We start from the raw sequence: 15,044 nt of genomic DNA on the forward strand, positions 1-15,044 counted from the left end.
GCCTCCTCTTCTCTTCCCCCACCCCAGTACTTGGACTTGGTGGGTAAGTACAGCCCTGAGAAATAATAAGCAGTTTGGCTTTGGCAAAGGGTGATGGATTATAAATCCCTTCAACCGCAAAAGATCCTCCCAGTAATTTAAAGGATACTAATGCACAGTGTGCTATAGGGCTTTCCTCCAGATGATAACCTGGGTTTGGAGGGAAGAGGAACAAAAGAGGAAAGCCAACAAAACTCCACAGAAATAGAAAGCTGCTCTGTCAGGCATGCTTTTCCCAATAAAAGAGAACATGTTGTTGTACACGTTATGAAACATTAATGTCCTGTTTGTGGATCACAGGTTCCATCCACTCCCCAACAGTGAATATGAGTTTGAAACAGGAGACTTGCAAGAGGCTGATACAGAAAGGTGTTACCATTGAAAACCTTAACTATGTTCTTTCCTGTGTCAATTGTCCTTTTCCCTCTGGAGGGTGTTATGTTTAAAGCTATGCCTGAAAGAATTTATCTGGACAGTAATTCTGAGAATTCAGGAAGTTGCCTGGGTCTTTTCATATGCTTATATCTCCTTTTAAAAAGGCAAGTATTATAACTACAGCAAAATACTCTGTCCACCCAAGATGTGGGTTGGAAGCTCCCCTTTAATTTGGAGGATTCTACATGTCAGTGTTTAAATGGACACTAATGTAATGCCTGCCCATGTACTCGAACATCTTCAGCACATTATCATTACAATAACAAGCTGCGATGCTCCCAGTGCAAGACCAGGGCGAGGCTGCGGATAAGAAAAGGAGGGGATTCTTTTATGTTCTTATGTGAATGTTTTGTCCCTTGGTTATGGCCTTAAATGACAAATGCAACTGCTGTCTGTGCCTTCAGTAGTTACTTCTGTGTAAGTGAACCTTGCCTCAGGATAGGACCTGTTCCTCAGAATGTCCACAAACTCTTTTTTAAAATTACTTGTCAGAAGTAGGAGGTTGGATGGATAGCTTTACAGGTACAGTTAGAAGTATCTGACCTGTACCGCTCAGAACGGCTCAGGAAGGATTTAGTGGGAGAGCACAATGTACTGCACTGACTGCCTCTCTTGCAGGCAGTATGGGAAGTGGGAAAAACACTGAAGAAAACGAGTCTGTCAGGTTATGCATGTTCATCTCGATAGTACTTGGAGAGCTTTTCATTGCCTCTAGTGTGACTTCTAGTTATCCCAGAGATAGCCACAGCTTCTGCTCAGACAATTAAAAACACGATCACTGCTGCCAAGCAAAAGTGTAGAGCCTGTGTACCCCTTCTCAGTTCCACCCCTGGCTAACAGCGAGGCAGTCCCTAGGAGAGTGATTCTAAGGAACAGGTACTGCTATATGGTTGGATTTTGGCAGCCTGCCCACTGCACATATCATTGTTCACACACTACATAAAAAAAAGGCACAAAGATGCGGAGTTTGTTCACTGTAAGTTCAGGCTGTATTGCAAACATGTATGTTTGTGGACTTGGAAAGAAAATCGTCAGGCAGGTAGTGAACTTGGCCCTCTGTATCCCTTTCTTAGCAGATTTACTTCTAGAAGATCGGGTCTGGTGTATAGTTCCTGTAAAAGCCTGGTTGTAACACAGATAATAAGAAATTTAGGGCTGTTCTTTTTGTCAAACTGGAAATTTTAGAGTATCTTGTGTTTTGTTACTGCTCGCAACCCAGTATTCAAAATAACCCCTGTGTTTGGTGGTTCAGAAAAATGGTTTTCACTTGACACTCTTGTAACAGCCTAGGTCAGCTTAACTAGGAAATGCCATGGGGAGGAAAGAATGATATTGGGAAGTATTTCTTCTCATTCTCTGAAAAAACACAGATGGTGGATTGAATATTGATTCAAATAGACCAGGAAATTCTACAAAGTTACTTTAATAGTCTGCAATACATTTTTGGTTTCATGATTTATCTTTCAGTCACTAAACCAGGCAAACTTAAAAACTAATTACTCAATACTAGAGGTCTGTGAGTTGCCCAGATGGTTACCCTGGCAACCCAGAATCTTCTGCAACATTTCCAAACTCCACAAAGTCTCCTCTAAATGGAGATTGTTACTCTTCTAGAAAAAGTGTCTTTTAGAGAAAATTGTCAATTCTATGTAGACTTGGAGATGAATATAAATAACAATTGTTTTGGCTTCAGATGATATTGGTATATTGTTATATTTAAATGGCCTGCCTGTATGTCTCGATTACAGTGAAATTAGTGGCATGATCTGCCTGCAGTTAGCTGGGAGAAGAGAAAACATGCTTGGAAAATTGACTGTATGGCATCTCTCTTCTAGGACTTTGTGTTTTACGCCCCTCGTCTGAGAATTAACAAGAGGATCCTGCAGCTCTGCATGGGCAACCACGAACTGTACATGCGGCGCAGGAAGCCTGACACCATTGAGGTGCAACAGATGAAAGCCCAGGCCCGGGAGGAGAAGCACCAGAAACAACTGGAAAGGTGAGCTTGAATACAGGCAGTGGAGACGGGGGGTGGCAGAGAGAAGTGACACCAAAGCACCAGGGTTCTACAGGCAGCTGTACCGGCAGGGCAGCGCTCAGCAACACGGGCTTTGCTAGGGTGGGGCCATGAGCCATCCCCCGTTCCTGAGGTGTACGTGTGGCCCTGGAGCTCTGGCTTGCGGGAGAAAACTCGGGATATCCTGCAGCGGGACCATAAGCATCACTCTTCTTGCTTGGACCCTGTCCTGTTTGCAGCCTTGAGAGTTGCAAGAAAGCGTGCAAGTAAAGGCACAGTGGGCGCTTGTGTGGTGGCACATGCCTAGAGAGGCGTTCTCCTGACTCTTCATGTTAAGACCTGGTTTATGTGTTGGACTGTGGGATGGTTGGGAGTAAGGGAGAAACCCTCACAGGGAGCATCTCTGAAGAGAGGATGGGAGACCTCTTACAGGCAAGGAAAAAGGATTACTAATTCCATTGGACTTTTACCACTGGCTGCAGGTTGCTTGTGATTCAGAACTCATGTTGCTTTTCTCATGTATTTGTGGCTTGTTCATCTTCATTCTCTCAGTGCTTGTTTTTACACCTCCTTGACTTTCCTCATGACAGAAATAACAAAGTTAAATCTCCCTGCTGTGCAGTACAGAGCCCTGGTTTTCTCTGTCTGCATCTAGCAGCTATTTGGTGTTTAAATTTCTCTGGCAGGCAACCAAAATACCCCATTTCATAAAAAAACATTTGTATCCAAAATGGAACAAAAATTCTGAAATTATGAAGAAACAGGCCTACATGTATGTCTGTCTTCTAGCTTTTGTTGTGTCACTTCCCACTGAGGTGCCAGCCACCTTCCTTGCCTTGCTGTAGCTTATGTCTGAAAGTGAGCTTCAAGCATGAAATCTGTTTCTAACAGGCAACAACTAGAAAATGAAAAGAAGAAGAGGGAGACAATTGAAAGGGAGAAAGAACAAATGTTGAGGGAGAAGGAGGAGCTGCTCATGAGGCTACAAGAGTATGAAGTGAAGACTCAGAAAGCAGAGAAAGGTAAAGTACTTGTACTGGCTGACCAGACCATGTATTGTGCTCCATAGAAGGGTTATATGCACTGCCTACACCTGGCCTAAATCTGGTGACACTGGGATCTCTCGACAAGGCTTACTTATATCTACCTGTACTCGTAAATACACACCCATGCACATACTGCTGAAATAATCCAAAGTGTGAAAGTCACCTAAAATCTGCTGGTTGTATTTGGGAACTGAAAGGTACAAACTCTGTTTTCCCCTGTTGCCAAGAGCGTTTCAGTAGTACAGCCTCTTCCAGCAGTGAACAAGTGTCCAGCTCTCAAGTACTTTTTTCTTAATTCCTAACAGAAAAAGTACTTTGGGGAAAAAGTCTTTCCAATGAAACAGAAGCTTCTGTTTCAATGCACAGATGGGTGGATTGGAGACACCAACATCTGGTCCTTGTAGTAAACTGTCAATTAAGGGTAGCAAAATCACGTCAGTCTTACAGACTTCAGTGCAAATATCTTGCAGAAGATGTAATTATAATGTGCTGCTGACTACTTCTGAATTAAGTTACTTGATGCATTATGCAAATAATTACTTTGAGGTGTGCAGTGAAGGGATGTTGCAGGCTGGAGTAAAGTGCTTTTTGTGATTTCTGCAGCTACCTAAGAGACTGTCTGCAGTCCCTTCCCTTTGACCAGGCTTGTGACTGGAGCTTGGACTGTGGTTAGCTTGTGACTAACCATATTGATCCATATTTTTCCAGAGCTCTCAGATCAGATCCAAAGAGCCATTCAGCTGGAGGAGGAAAGGAGACGAGCCCAGGAGGAAGCAGAGCGCTTGGAAGCTGATCGTTTGGCAGCTCTTCAGGCCAAGGAAGAGCTGGAGAGACAAACTATGGACCAGATAAAGAGTCAGGAACAGTTGGTAAGACCCAGTCATTTTAAGGATAAGATATACAGGCTTGTTACTATATCCCTGTAGTAAGGCAAAGCCATGTTCTCCAGGGAAAAACAGTGCAGCAAAGTACTAGACCATGTGATAGCATCATTGTGGCACTAGTTTCTATCATGAGCAATCTGCTTTCTGTTCTTCATTTCCTATTCAGTCTTTATTACAGTGGAGTGTAACACTTGGGTGTTTTCTCAGTCAACGGTGTTTCTTTGATTTTGGTGTTTTGTTTGGTTTTTTTAAGAGTCATTATTCCAGTTTTATTATTCAACAGGCTACAGAGCTCGCAGAGTATACGGCCAAGATTGCACTTCTTGAAGAGGCAAGGAGACGTAAAGAAAGTGAGGTTGAAGAGTGGCAAATTAGAGTGAGTATCTGCTTTACAAAGTTTCTGTGAAGTTCTACAATTGAGCAGAGCAAAGTGTGGCACTCAGCCTCATGTGACTTCTCTAAACATGTGGAGACAAATGTCTGCGCACTAGCAGAGAAGGGCAGAGTTGTGATGAAAGTGCAGTATGCCTGCAAGACACCTTTTTTTCAACAAAAAAATTGTTGGAACAAATTCAGTCAAAATTCAAAGTGGAAGCCTGTATAAAACCTAAAACTGTGATCATTATCTTGGAGCTGGGGGGGGAAGGGGCACATGTATAAATGATGCATTTGATCCTTGATGTAATGTCTGAAAACGTGACATCAATTGAGAAGATGCTACAGATGCAGCCACACTGCAGGTACCAGTCTGGCAGAGTGTGGGTTATTGTCAGTGGCTTCCTGGTACCTGGCTCAGGTGAGTTTAATAATTTGACGTGCTAAAACCAAGAATTAAACCATGGAAGGCTCAGAGTGCCTGGTGCTCCCGCTGCCCTCCCGCTAGCGCTGCAGACCACGTGGGAGGGCAGAGCCACTGAAGCAGTGAGGAAGCCGACTGCCTAGTGTGTAATAGCATTACAAATGCCAACTTGGGAATTAAGTTCTTGCTCTGTGGAACCCAAATTTACAGCCTACAGCTCTTCAAATGGGTAACAGGATGAAGATAACTGTAGCTTCCCACAGAAATATTTTTCCTAGGCTGTGTTTTATTGGAAGAAAATTCTTTGTTCAGATCCCCTACACATTACACAGTGGATGATAATAGCATCACTAGCAAAAAAAAAAATCTGTGTAAGACTAACAGTAGTGTTAGCTGCAGAGATTTAATTTTAATTTCCTCTTTCTTGCTTTTCATAGTAGATTGGAAAAGCTGGGAAGATAAGCAATGAAGTGTTGATTAAGCTTGTTTAAAGCAATCAGTGCAGTTAAAATACTTTTCATACTTTTCCCAAAGGCCAAGGAAGCCCAGGAGGATTTGGTAAAGACAAAGGAGGAGCTACACCTGGTAATGACAGCCCCGCCTCCACCCCCACCACCTGTCTATGAGCCAGTGAACTACCATGTCCATGATAACTTGCAAGACGAAGGATCAGAGTACTCTGCCTACAGCGCGGAGTTCTCCAGCGAGGGGATCAGGAATGACCGCAACGAGGAGAAGCGCATTACTGAAGCAGAGAAGAACGAACGTGTACAGAGGCAACTGAGGGTAAGGCGCTGCTTGGAGGAGGTGGACTAATTGAAACCATCATTCCTGGAAAATAGATCAGTTAAGCACCAGGTTAAGCACACAAAGCATTAGAGCTTCTATTTGTTTACAATTCCTATAGGCAGTTTGAATTAAAGACAAGGTATATAAAGATCACTCTTGTTGCTCAGACTTTGAGCTCACTTACATCATCCATAGTGTTTATGGGAAGCCTATGCTGTGTCTGTATGGCTGAGCTGTCCAGCCATCGAACAACTGTCCACTTTTGCCAAAGAACAATACTGTCATGAGCTGAAAGCTTCTTGTGTATAATCTGTATTTAATGTTTTCTGTTGCAGGCACTGACAGATGAGCTGGCCCAGGCTAGAGATGAAAATAAGAGGACCCACAATGATATTATCCACTCGGAGAACATGCGACAGGGACGTGACAAGTACAAGACGCTGCGGCAGATCCGGCAAGGCAACACCAAGCAGAGAATCGATGAGTTTGAGGCGATGTAATGATGCTTGTTAACAAGAATGCAGGACTGTGGGAAAAGGCAGATCTTAACGCTGTGGATTTGTTTTGTTTGTTGTTTTTTTTTTTGTTGTTGTGTTTGTTTGTTTTTTTCCCTGAGGAGGGGTCATTGTATGACACTTAACAAATATTCACTAAACCCAGAGGTGTTTGAATCTCCCTTTTATTCCATAACTTCTATTAAATTTGATATAGTTAAAAACTCATCATACCACTGATCCTGGTAACTTGCCCATGCCTTTGCTTAGTGCCAAAAGGCCTTATGTCACATCTCTTTCAAGCAAGACAAATTTTAATAGGCCGTGCTTCTAGTTGAAGATGTGTGTCCTGTGCAGGTGCTGGATTCAGCTTGGTCTAAAAATAAGCAACTGTGGGTGAATTTTGTGCCATATGTCTTTGTATTATTAGTTACAGTGTGAAGTCCAACAGCTGAGAAGACAGGTTGTAGAACAGGTTGTTGTTGCAAGCACCTGTACATGTGTATATGTACATGTATATGTGTGTACACCCTATTTTTTCCTGGTCCTGATGTCTGTGTTCCTCTTCCCCGGCCCCCCAAAAGGAACTGACAACACCTCAGAACTACTTTGTGTAAAAATTAGGCTTTTGCTGGTTGCTGTTCTCATCTAGAGAAATTCTACAGCGATGGTTCACAAGTGTGGCACAGGGATGCTGATACCCTCCTCATGGAACAACTGGGCAAATACTGTGTTGGAATCTAATACACTACTGTGTGTGCATTCCAGCTTTATTACTGATCAGTTATAGTCTAGTATTTATATATATATATAAAAACCATGCAATACATGGATTGCAATACTAGTTTAAAGGAAAAATAGTTTTGCTCTGTATATTTTGTTACTTTTCAGATTTAAGACTTGCATCTGTAAAAATGCCTAAACAACACTGTACTCTGATACAGTGCAGCTGCTTATTTGCTATAAAGCATTATTTGTAAAGATCATTTTTTTACTTAATGAAAACTGTTATATGTACACATGATCCAATATATACAATTTTACTGCACCTATTTTTCTAACAAATTTTCTAATTTTTTTAAATGTTTGATTTAAAGTTTCAGACTCCAAAGATGAAGGGACTGCTTGTTTATATCACAGTTGTATTCTCTCTAGTAGAGAGCATTTCTGTGACCATTCCTTCCCCACTAATCTCCCCCTTTCCTTGAAAATCTGTTAGAAAGTGAGATACAGTATGTTGTCAGTTCTTCTCTTCCATTTACAACATCTATGCTGCTTTATACTTGAGTTGAATCTTGTGTGGTTTTTTATTTGCAGCAGCAAACATCTAAATAAAAGATCTGCAAAGTAACAAAGGAGTTGGAGTCACGTGTTTCTTGTGTGGTGTGTATTTTGTGTAAGATGCACTACTGCTCTTTTACCTCCTGATTTTAGCATATGAATCCCTGTGTCTGAAGTCCTTAAAAGCTGCACTGTCTTGGAAAGGAAGGCAGGCAAATACTTGCTTTAACAGCTGGAGGTGTGTACCAGCAGAGCTAGTGACAGCTGTATCTGTGAAGTTTCTGCTGCCTGTAACACTACAGGCAAGTGAGGCCAAGTGAACTGACACAGTAGTGGGGCCTTAAGCCTTCATTTCCATCAGTTCACATAAATAAATGATAACTTTTGCTAAACTCTTATCCTGTGCTGTCTACCATCTGGATCAGACTTGTTAATACCATCTTACATCAGCAGCTGAAAAGAACAAAGAGCTTCCTACAGCCACACTTACTCTATTAGCTATTGTCCCACACTCCTCCTGAGGGAGAATTTACATATTTTACATGGTTTTTAAGCACTGTGATGTACCACATGCTTAAGAGGCATGTGGCCACAGGTCAAAGCTTTTTAGGGTCATATGACCCTAAGTGGCACTGTAGATATAATTCTGAAGCACAGAAGTGTTAGCATCACCCAGCTGCAGTAAGCAGTTAAACTAGTTTTCTTTCTGAACATGTATAAAACATCATGATCTGAGGGAAAGCATGTAACTTTAGGGTAACTGGTATTTTCTCTAAGAAGTATTCCTATTTGTGATTAAATTAAGTAATTACTGTTCTGCTATGCCCAGAAATGGAAAACTGCATTATGATCTTGTCAGCATAATGCACTCACAAACTGAATTTGTCACTCCTGAAGAAACAATACTAACCTTATACTCCAGCTAGAGACACAGATAACAAAGCCTTAACTTTTTGAGAAATAAAACCCTTCAGAATGTGCTGGAGTAGGTACTGTTGCAGTGTACGCCTCCCCAGACCTGAAGGGTACGTGCCACTTGAATTTCAAACATCACACAGGGACAAGGAAAAGTTGTTGTGCAGTTATCTCTCATGATTTAAAGTTCTCCTTATTTGAATGCAGTATAAGTGTAAAGTCCATCCATGTGTTGGGGCTGCGGAACACTTCCTGCCATTGGAGCACTGACTGAAAACCAAGGTCTGTAGAGCCACACGAGTCCTCTGCAGGAGAGCAAAAGGAAAGGTCACAAAGTTACTTTGCACTTGGCCTTACTCATCTTCTGGCCAATGGATTAGGTAACAAACAGGTTTCTCCCACTTCCACAGACATTTCAGCTATTCTGTAGCTCCTCTAAAACATTAATTGCACTAAATTATAGTTATACTTTTGAAACATAATTTACATGATTGTGTAAATAAAATGATGTTAAACTAGGATCACTCTCTGAAAAACTCAGCCTGCAGCAAAGTTTTTGGTTGTGTGTCTAAAAGCAGAAGAGCAAGCGTGCATACATAACAGCACAATGGCAAGTCCCCTGCTTGTGTTTGTCTCTGGTGACTTCAGTGTATCACTAGGTTTAGGGCTTGCATAGTCTTCACTCAGAAGCAGGTAGTCCCTGCTCCAGCAGAAAGGAAAATGCTGGGTGGGAAAATCAAAAGAAGTTCATGAGTAAACCTGCACAGCACTGAGTTATTACCAGGGATAATGCTCCTCTAAAGTGCATGCTGATACCATGCCAAAGTGACAGCCTTAACCTCTTTGAGCCTTTAATCTCAAATACTGAAACCAAAGCACTTATTCACTCTCTCGGAAGACAGGGGTGAGAGACTGCATTGGGCAGTCTTCAAGTCAACTACCAGTTAAACAGGGCCTACAGAGCAGAGGGTTTCTCACAAATTTCTCTGCCTTCAGAAAGAGCTTGTTCTTAGGCTAGAGTAGAGCCCAAAACTCAGACATGCAATAGCCCCTTCCGAGCAAGTTCCACTTTCTGTAGCTCCCAGTGATTAGATTGATTTGTGGATGTAAAATAATAACAAACATAAGCAAGGTTGGAGCCCATTAGATCATTAGTTCTTGTGCATCCTTTTGATGAGATAGAATTTAAAATTAGCCAATTCATAGCAAACAGCTCAAGGAACAAGTCTTAAAAGATATACATGGAGTTCTAAATGAGTTAACTGCACCCACTTCTTCTGTGCTTGTCTTAGCATTAAGCAGGCTCTGACCCTAAAAGTTACCATGCTAACAAATGGCTTTCCTGAGAATTCCCACTGACAACCTTGAGTTTCTGCACAGACCTGAACTAAAACACGTACATCAGTTCTTGCAGGATCAAAGACCAAGATTGCAGATTCCTTAGAACAGGGGCTGGGGCCCCTGTCATGTGTAGGCACATGACAGCAGGTAATAAATAGCACAGTGTAAATATTATTATTTAGAATGCAAATTAAGTGAAATTTTTTCCTAATTACCTTCAATTTTTAGTAATAAAGAACTTACGTGCACCAAGCTTGGCTCCTCCTAGGAAGTGATCACTTGAGCTGAAAGCTGACTGTTCCCAGACAGTCAAGTGTAGACATGATTGCTGTAGCTGAGCTGAGGTAACACCATCAAAGACAAACAAGTGCTTCCACTGGGGACAAGCTTCCTTCTTCAGGACAGGACACTTCCGCTTTACCTCTGCTTTGTTTGGAAGGATAAGACAACTTCCCCAAGAAAATAAGAATTCAGCAAGGTTACTGATTTGAAAACAAAACATTTGCAGTAATCCAAATTTAAGGTAAACCAAAGGGCCCTTTAGTTTGCCTTAAATAGCAAAGATGTCCAGCTTAAGTGCAAGGTAGAACATGGTGCCAGTGTGTTTATTTTAGGACTTGCTCCTTTTCCTGTTTGCCTTCAGTGTAGGTTCAAGTAGGGTCTTCTGGTCTGCTTTTCCTTTGCTGTCACTGACTGCTGAAGGAGGTTTTACTCCCTGTTCTGTTACCCAATACTGCCTCAAACCTGCCTTTCAGCAGATAAAACACTCATCCATTTCACTGCAGATAAATGCCACAGCAGGTGAAATGGCTCTATGAGATGTTGTAAGTCTACCCCAGTATCATACTTCCAATAGCATCTGATGCCTGACAGTAAGAAAGTAAAATGATCCCACATACAAGCTGCCCAACACACTGAAGAAAAATTGAGGCCCTCCTCTGTTTAAAATATCTAGAAAAAGTTTCCAATGTATCCAAAGCTGTATTTAATTCTGCAAAGGCAGAACTGAAAATAGAAATGAAAATACCCTCTTAATTTGCACTATTTTTTTTTTTTTTACTCTCCTAATATCTAAAAGCAGATACTTAAACTAGTGAATTCTAAATTTTAATTATATCAGTAAATTCTGAAGTTCTGTTTAGGACCCAGAGAGCAGGTGGGACCCGTCACCACTCTTCTGATGCTGCTGTTGTGCAGACACCCAAGTGTCACCACTGTAAGGAACCCTGACTACGAGTGTGGACAATCCCACTTCACATGCCAGTGTCCTGATGAAAACACGTTAATAAACACATTTGCACAGAAGGAAGGTATGTGCCATTTTCTATTTGAAGTGTTAGGTTCCATACATACCCTTTAACAAATGAGTTCAGCATTCCAGCAGATCTCGGCATGGGCAAGTTCTTGGCCCCAAATATCATAACCTGAAGCTGGCAGTTGGGAACTCCTTGGTCTTTTTTTCCTGAAACAGGAGCATTTGTCATATGAAATAACCAGTTAGTTCAGCTGATAGCTTAAGATGCTGCTATAAGTAAGTAGGAAAATGCCTAAGCAGTACTGTAAGATAAGGAGCCACAATGCTGTATTAGGATAATTTGGAAGATTTTAACCTGCTTGTACAGTGTATAATTCACATACACAAAAAAACCCCAAGCAGTGAGTAGCAGGTTGCTTTGTGATTCCTGTTCCAAAGACAAAGCTTTCCACCGTATTTGTGAAAAATAAACACAGGGCAATACCCACAGGAACGTGGCAGGGGAAACAGCCAAACCCATGGTCTGATACTGCTCCACTTATAGAGAAGAGACCCAGTACACAGGCTTGTGTAGGGAGGATAAATGGAAGAAAGCAAGCTGATAACCTTGTGGTCATTTGGAAAAGAAAAGGGAACAAAATTAACCTAACAGCTTATTAGATCTTCCTATTGGTCTCTAACTGTTGCTACAGTCCTGAAGACAGAGAGCATTACTCAAGCTCTGAACGTCTGCTTTTCTGTGATCTCAGGAGGTAAGGAAAATGAGGTTGTCCTATCCCTCACACCCAAAGTGCTTATTTTACTCCACCAGCAGGTGCTTGCTCTGACACACTACAGCAATACTTAATGTACCTTACAAGTCTTTCACTACCAAAAACTGAATCCTGACTGTACATTTTGAGTCTAACAACTTCCAACTGAAACAATCTGTCTAAAATGAGACCACTGGAGGAAGCCAAGGGTGCCAGCCTGGCAGCCTTGCAGTGGTTTCCCTTCTGCCTTTTCCCTCAAACGGCAGTCTCTGCCTTGGGCAGTAAAACTGCTGCAACACCTCCAAAGTCTGCTGGCAATACCACAACAGGCACGAGCTTGCCAAACAGCTGGATGCATCATACTGCTGCCGTTATAATGTGCAGCTTTTGCTGGCATTAAAAAGAACAAAAATATGAAGTTGTCAAATGTTTGAATTTTAATTAAGTTAAAATATAATACACCACAAACCACTATTTGCCGTAGCTGTTATAAATCCCGTACAGGAATATTATATGGACACACTGTCAGTCCTTCATTCATCTAAATTCTTTTCTAGCCAAGGGATTCATATGCTGGAACATTTCATACCTTCAAATTGGAAATTTTTACACTGGGCTGGTACTGACAGTCTTGCAGACACGAGGAGTTCACCACTGTACTGGATAAGATCATCTTCATGCTTTTCAAGCTGAAGAAACAGACATACAGAAATTGTATTACTGCAATCATTCTATTTCTCGCAGTTTATTTATGTTTGCAACATGTCTTACTAATGGGCTGGACTGACAGCATTCTTCCCTCAATGATCTCAGAAGAGTGACCTTTTTCATAGTTTTCAGTAATTCTTGCTCTTAAGATAAAACTAAGCACAAAAACTAAGAATCACCTTGGGTTTGAGCTGGTACCAGTTGAACAACTGCATCGAGTTCTCTTCAAAATTCCATGCTGCCAGTGGAATCACCACTTCCCCCAAAAACACTCTGTATTTGAGTGATCCTGCATGCCACACGGAGATCTGAAGCTGCCGATTTCCCAGCTGGGAGTATTCAATCTTGTACTAGAAAGATAAACAATATTTACAAAGCAGTAGACAGGATGAAGGTAGGCCCATGCTTATAACCCGCTCAAAGGAAGCACAGCCGCAACATGGCTGAAGGCATCTGGACGCAGACAGAACCATGTAGTCTGAATGTGCTTTGCAATCTACATATTACTCCACTATTTAAGTGCTAACTAATGCTCATCCAAACATGAAACAACATTCCAGGAATACCTTGACTTGCCTTGAACAAGATTCAGAACTTTAAATAATTCTTGACCAGTTTTGCTGTTTGGTTTTTATATATATATTTCTGTTTTACACTCCCAGCAGAATTTGGCTGCTCTGGAGGCCAGTTCAAGATTAAGACACCAATGAAGGTGCTAAAACTTCCATTCTGGTCAGAGGACATCTACACAATGCAGTCAGTAGAGACAAGGAAGTAATCCAGCTGACCACTAATTAAAGCCCTGATTCTCTCCAAGAACATAGTCAGAGCCTTTGAGACATTGTTGGGGACCTAATATACCCATGTGAGACTGGCAGATGTGATACCCAGCCTACAGGTGACATGCACCCCCCTGGGCTGAAAGCTGGAGGCGATGGCATTGGACGAGGACATCACTACCCATGTTTAGGCTGATGAATCACAAGCTGGGTGTAGGCTGAGGGGCTGAATCATCCAGGGCTCCAGTGATTCCCAAGAGCAATTACACAACTATCACACATGCAGCTACCTAAATGCAGGTGCCTTAATTTGCAGTGGAATCTCACCAAGTTAGATCTTAGTGTCATGATGTCATTTACCTGCACTAGTGCTATGCTCTTTTGACCATCTCTGCTACTCTGGATAAACTAATAATTAAACTAATTTAAAAGACTTCTAACTAAACTACCTTTAGTGTTCATGCAGCCAGCTCAGGCATGGCTCTCACTCTCCTTTTATCAGTTCTGCATGACTCTAGCACTGAAAAGGGACTATAAAATAAGGACCAATTATTCCAACTTCAGGCTCCTTTTTCTCCCAGCTTAAGCCGTATATACAGACTTTGGGCTATATGAGAATCATAGACATTACATAAATCTTTTTCTGTTGTTATCAGATTTTAACAACAGTATTCTCAAACATTTTGCCTGTTTCACTCTACAGATTCTTGATGTTCATTACACACCAAGAGATGAAAGCAACACTGAAACTTTCATGTAGTCAAAGTACAAGTTTATCACTCTATTAACTTAGTTTCATCTCTCTTCCAAGATGCATTACTGAAGAACTCATCTTATCTGCTACTGCAGCTTGCTGATGCACACAAAAAACGGATTGGTAGTGATCCAAGTACAATACTGGAGCTGGGAACAACCAAACTAATCCAGCCTCTCCCAGCTGACAGTACTCAGCTTCAGCTTCACATTTCATTAAGCGTCTGAGAACTGAGAATAATGGCTCCTATTTTCTACACACAGTTCTTACAAGGATGTGAGAAGTAATATTGCAAGGCATTAAGGAATTAAAAGTGTAACTACTGTTCTCCAGTGAGATTATTAATGTTTGAAATTAGACACTATGAAGAGATAGCCTGGCACCAGTTGCACAGGGAAAAGGAAGCAGACAACGTTTCAGAGGTGGTGGAATTCAGTTTGCATTCAGCTAACTGCAGAGACACTCCCAGTGGCACTGACAAAAGGGGTATCAGTTGAAAGGGATACTTGTGTAAAATACTAACTGCTCTGCAAGACACCCAGTTCCTGAATGTACAGAAAAAATGTTGAAGACACTTTGCTTTTGCCACAAGATAACTCAGAACAACACTGGAATTCATTAGGAATGTTTTCACGGACAAAAGCAGACTCTTCTAATGGTTTGCAATTTACCATTGTAACTCCAAACCCATTTTCTCTTATTGGGACTGAAAAACATAATTTTTTAAAATAACTGTTGTCAGTGACTCCTAGATTT

The 15,044-nt window shown here is 41.5% G+C and overlaps 2 protein-coding genes across 5 annotated transcripts in view; one reads left to right on the top strand and one right to left on the bottom strand.

Annotated features, from left to right (window-relative positions):
* Nucleotides 1–7,729, top strand: part of EZR (ezrin) — a 36,260-nt gene extending 28,531 nt beyond the window's left edge. For 2 of the 3 annotated variants that reach the window (XM_026844715.1, XM_026844717.1), the window contains 6 exons: nt 2,310–2,473; nt 3,383–3,513; nt 4,246–4,406; nt 4,705–4,797; nt 5,755–6,006; nt 6,345–7,729. In XM_026844715.1, the coding sequence (XP_026700516.1) occupies nt 2,310–2,473; nt 3,383–3,513; nt 4,246–4,406; nt 4,705–4,797; nt 5,755–6,006; nt 6,345–6,509 (966 nt within the window). In that variant the 3' untranslated portion in view covers nt 6,510–7,729. The remainder of the gene's footprint in view (nt 1–2,309; nt 2,474–3,382; nt 3,514–4,245; nt 4,407–4,704; nt 4,798–5,754; nt 6,007–6,344) is intronic. The other variant, XM_026844716.1, reaches the window with a different exon arrangement.
* Nucleotides 7,730–8,854: 1,125 nt separating this feature from the next.
* Nucleotides 8,855–15,044, bottom strand: part of SYTL3 (synaptotagmin like 3) — a 31,380-nt gene continuing 25,190 nt past the window's right edge. The window contains exons 11-15 of one of the 2 annotated variants that reach the window (XM_026845507.1): nt 12,935–13,105; nt 12,635–12,736; nt 11,394–11,536; nt 10,284–10,489; nt 8,855–9,004 (exon numbers count right to left, since the gene is read on the bottom strand). In XM_026845507.1, the coding sequence (XP_026701308.1) occupies nt 8,874–9,004; nt 10,284–10,489; nt 11,394–11,536; nt 12,635–12,736; nt 12,935–13,105 (753 nt within the window). In that variant the 3' untranslated portion in view covers nt 8,855–8,873. The remainder of the gene's footprint in view (nt 9,005–10,283; nt 10,490–11,393; nt 11,537–12,634; nt 12,737–12,934; nt 13,106–15,044) is intronic. The other variant, XM_026845508.1, reaches the window with a different exon arrangement.

Source organism: Athene cunicularia (assembly GCF_003259725.1).
Source record: "Athene cunicularia isolate RWA chromosome 3 unlocalized genomic scaffold, athCun1 chr3_part1, whole genome shotgun sequence".
Taxonomy (NCBI): domain Eukaryota; kingdom Metazoa; phylum Chordata; class Aves; order Strigiformes; family Strigidae; genus Athene; species Athene cunicularia.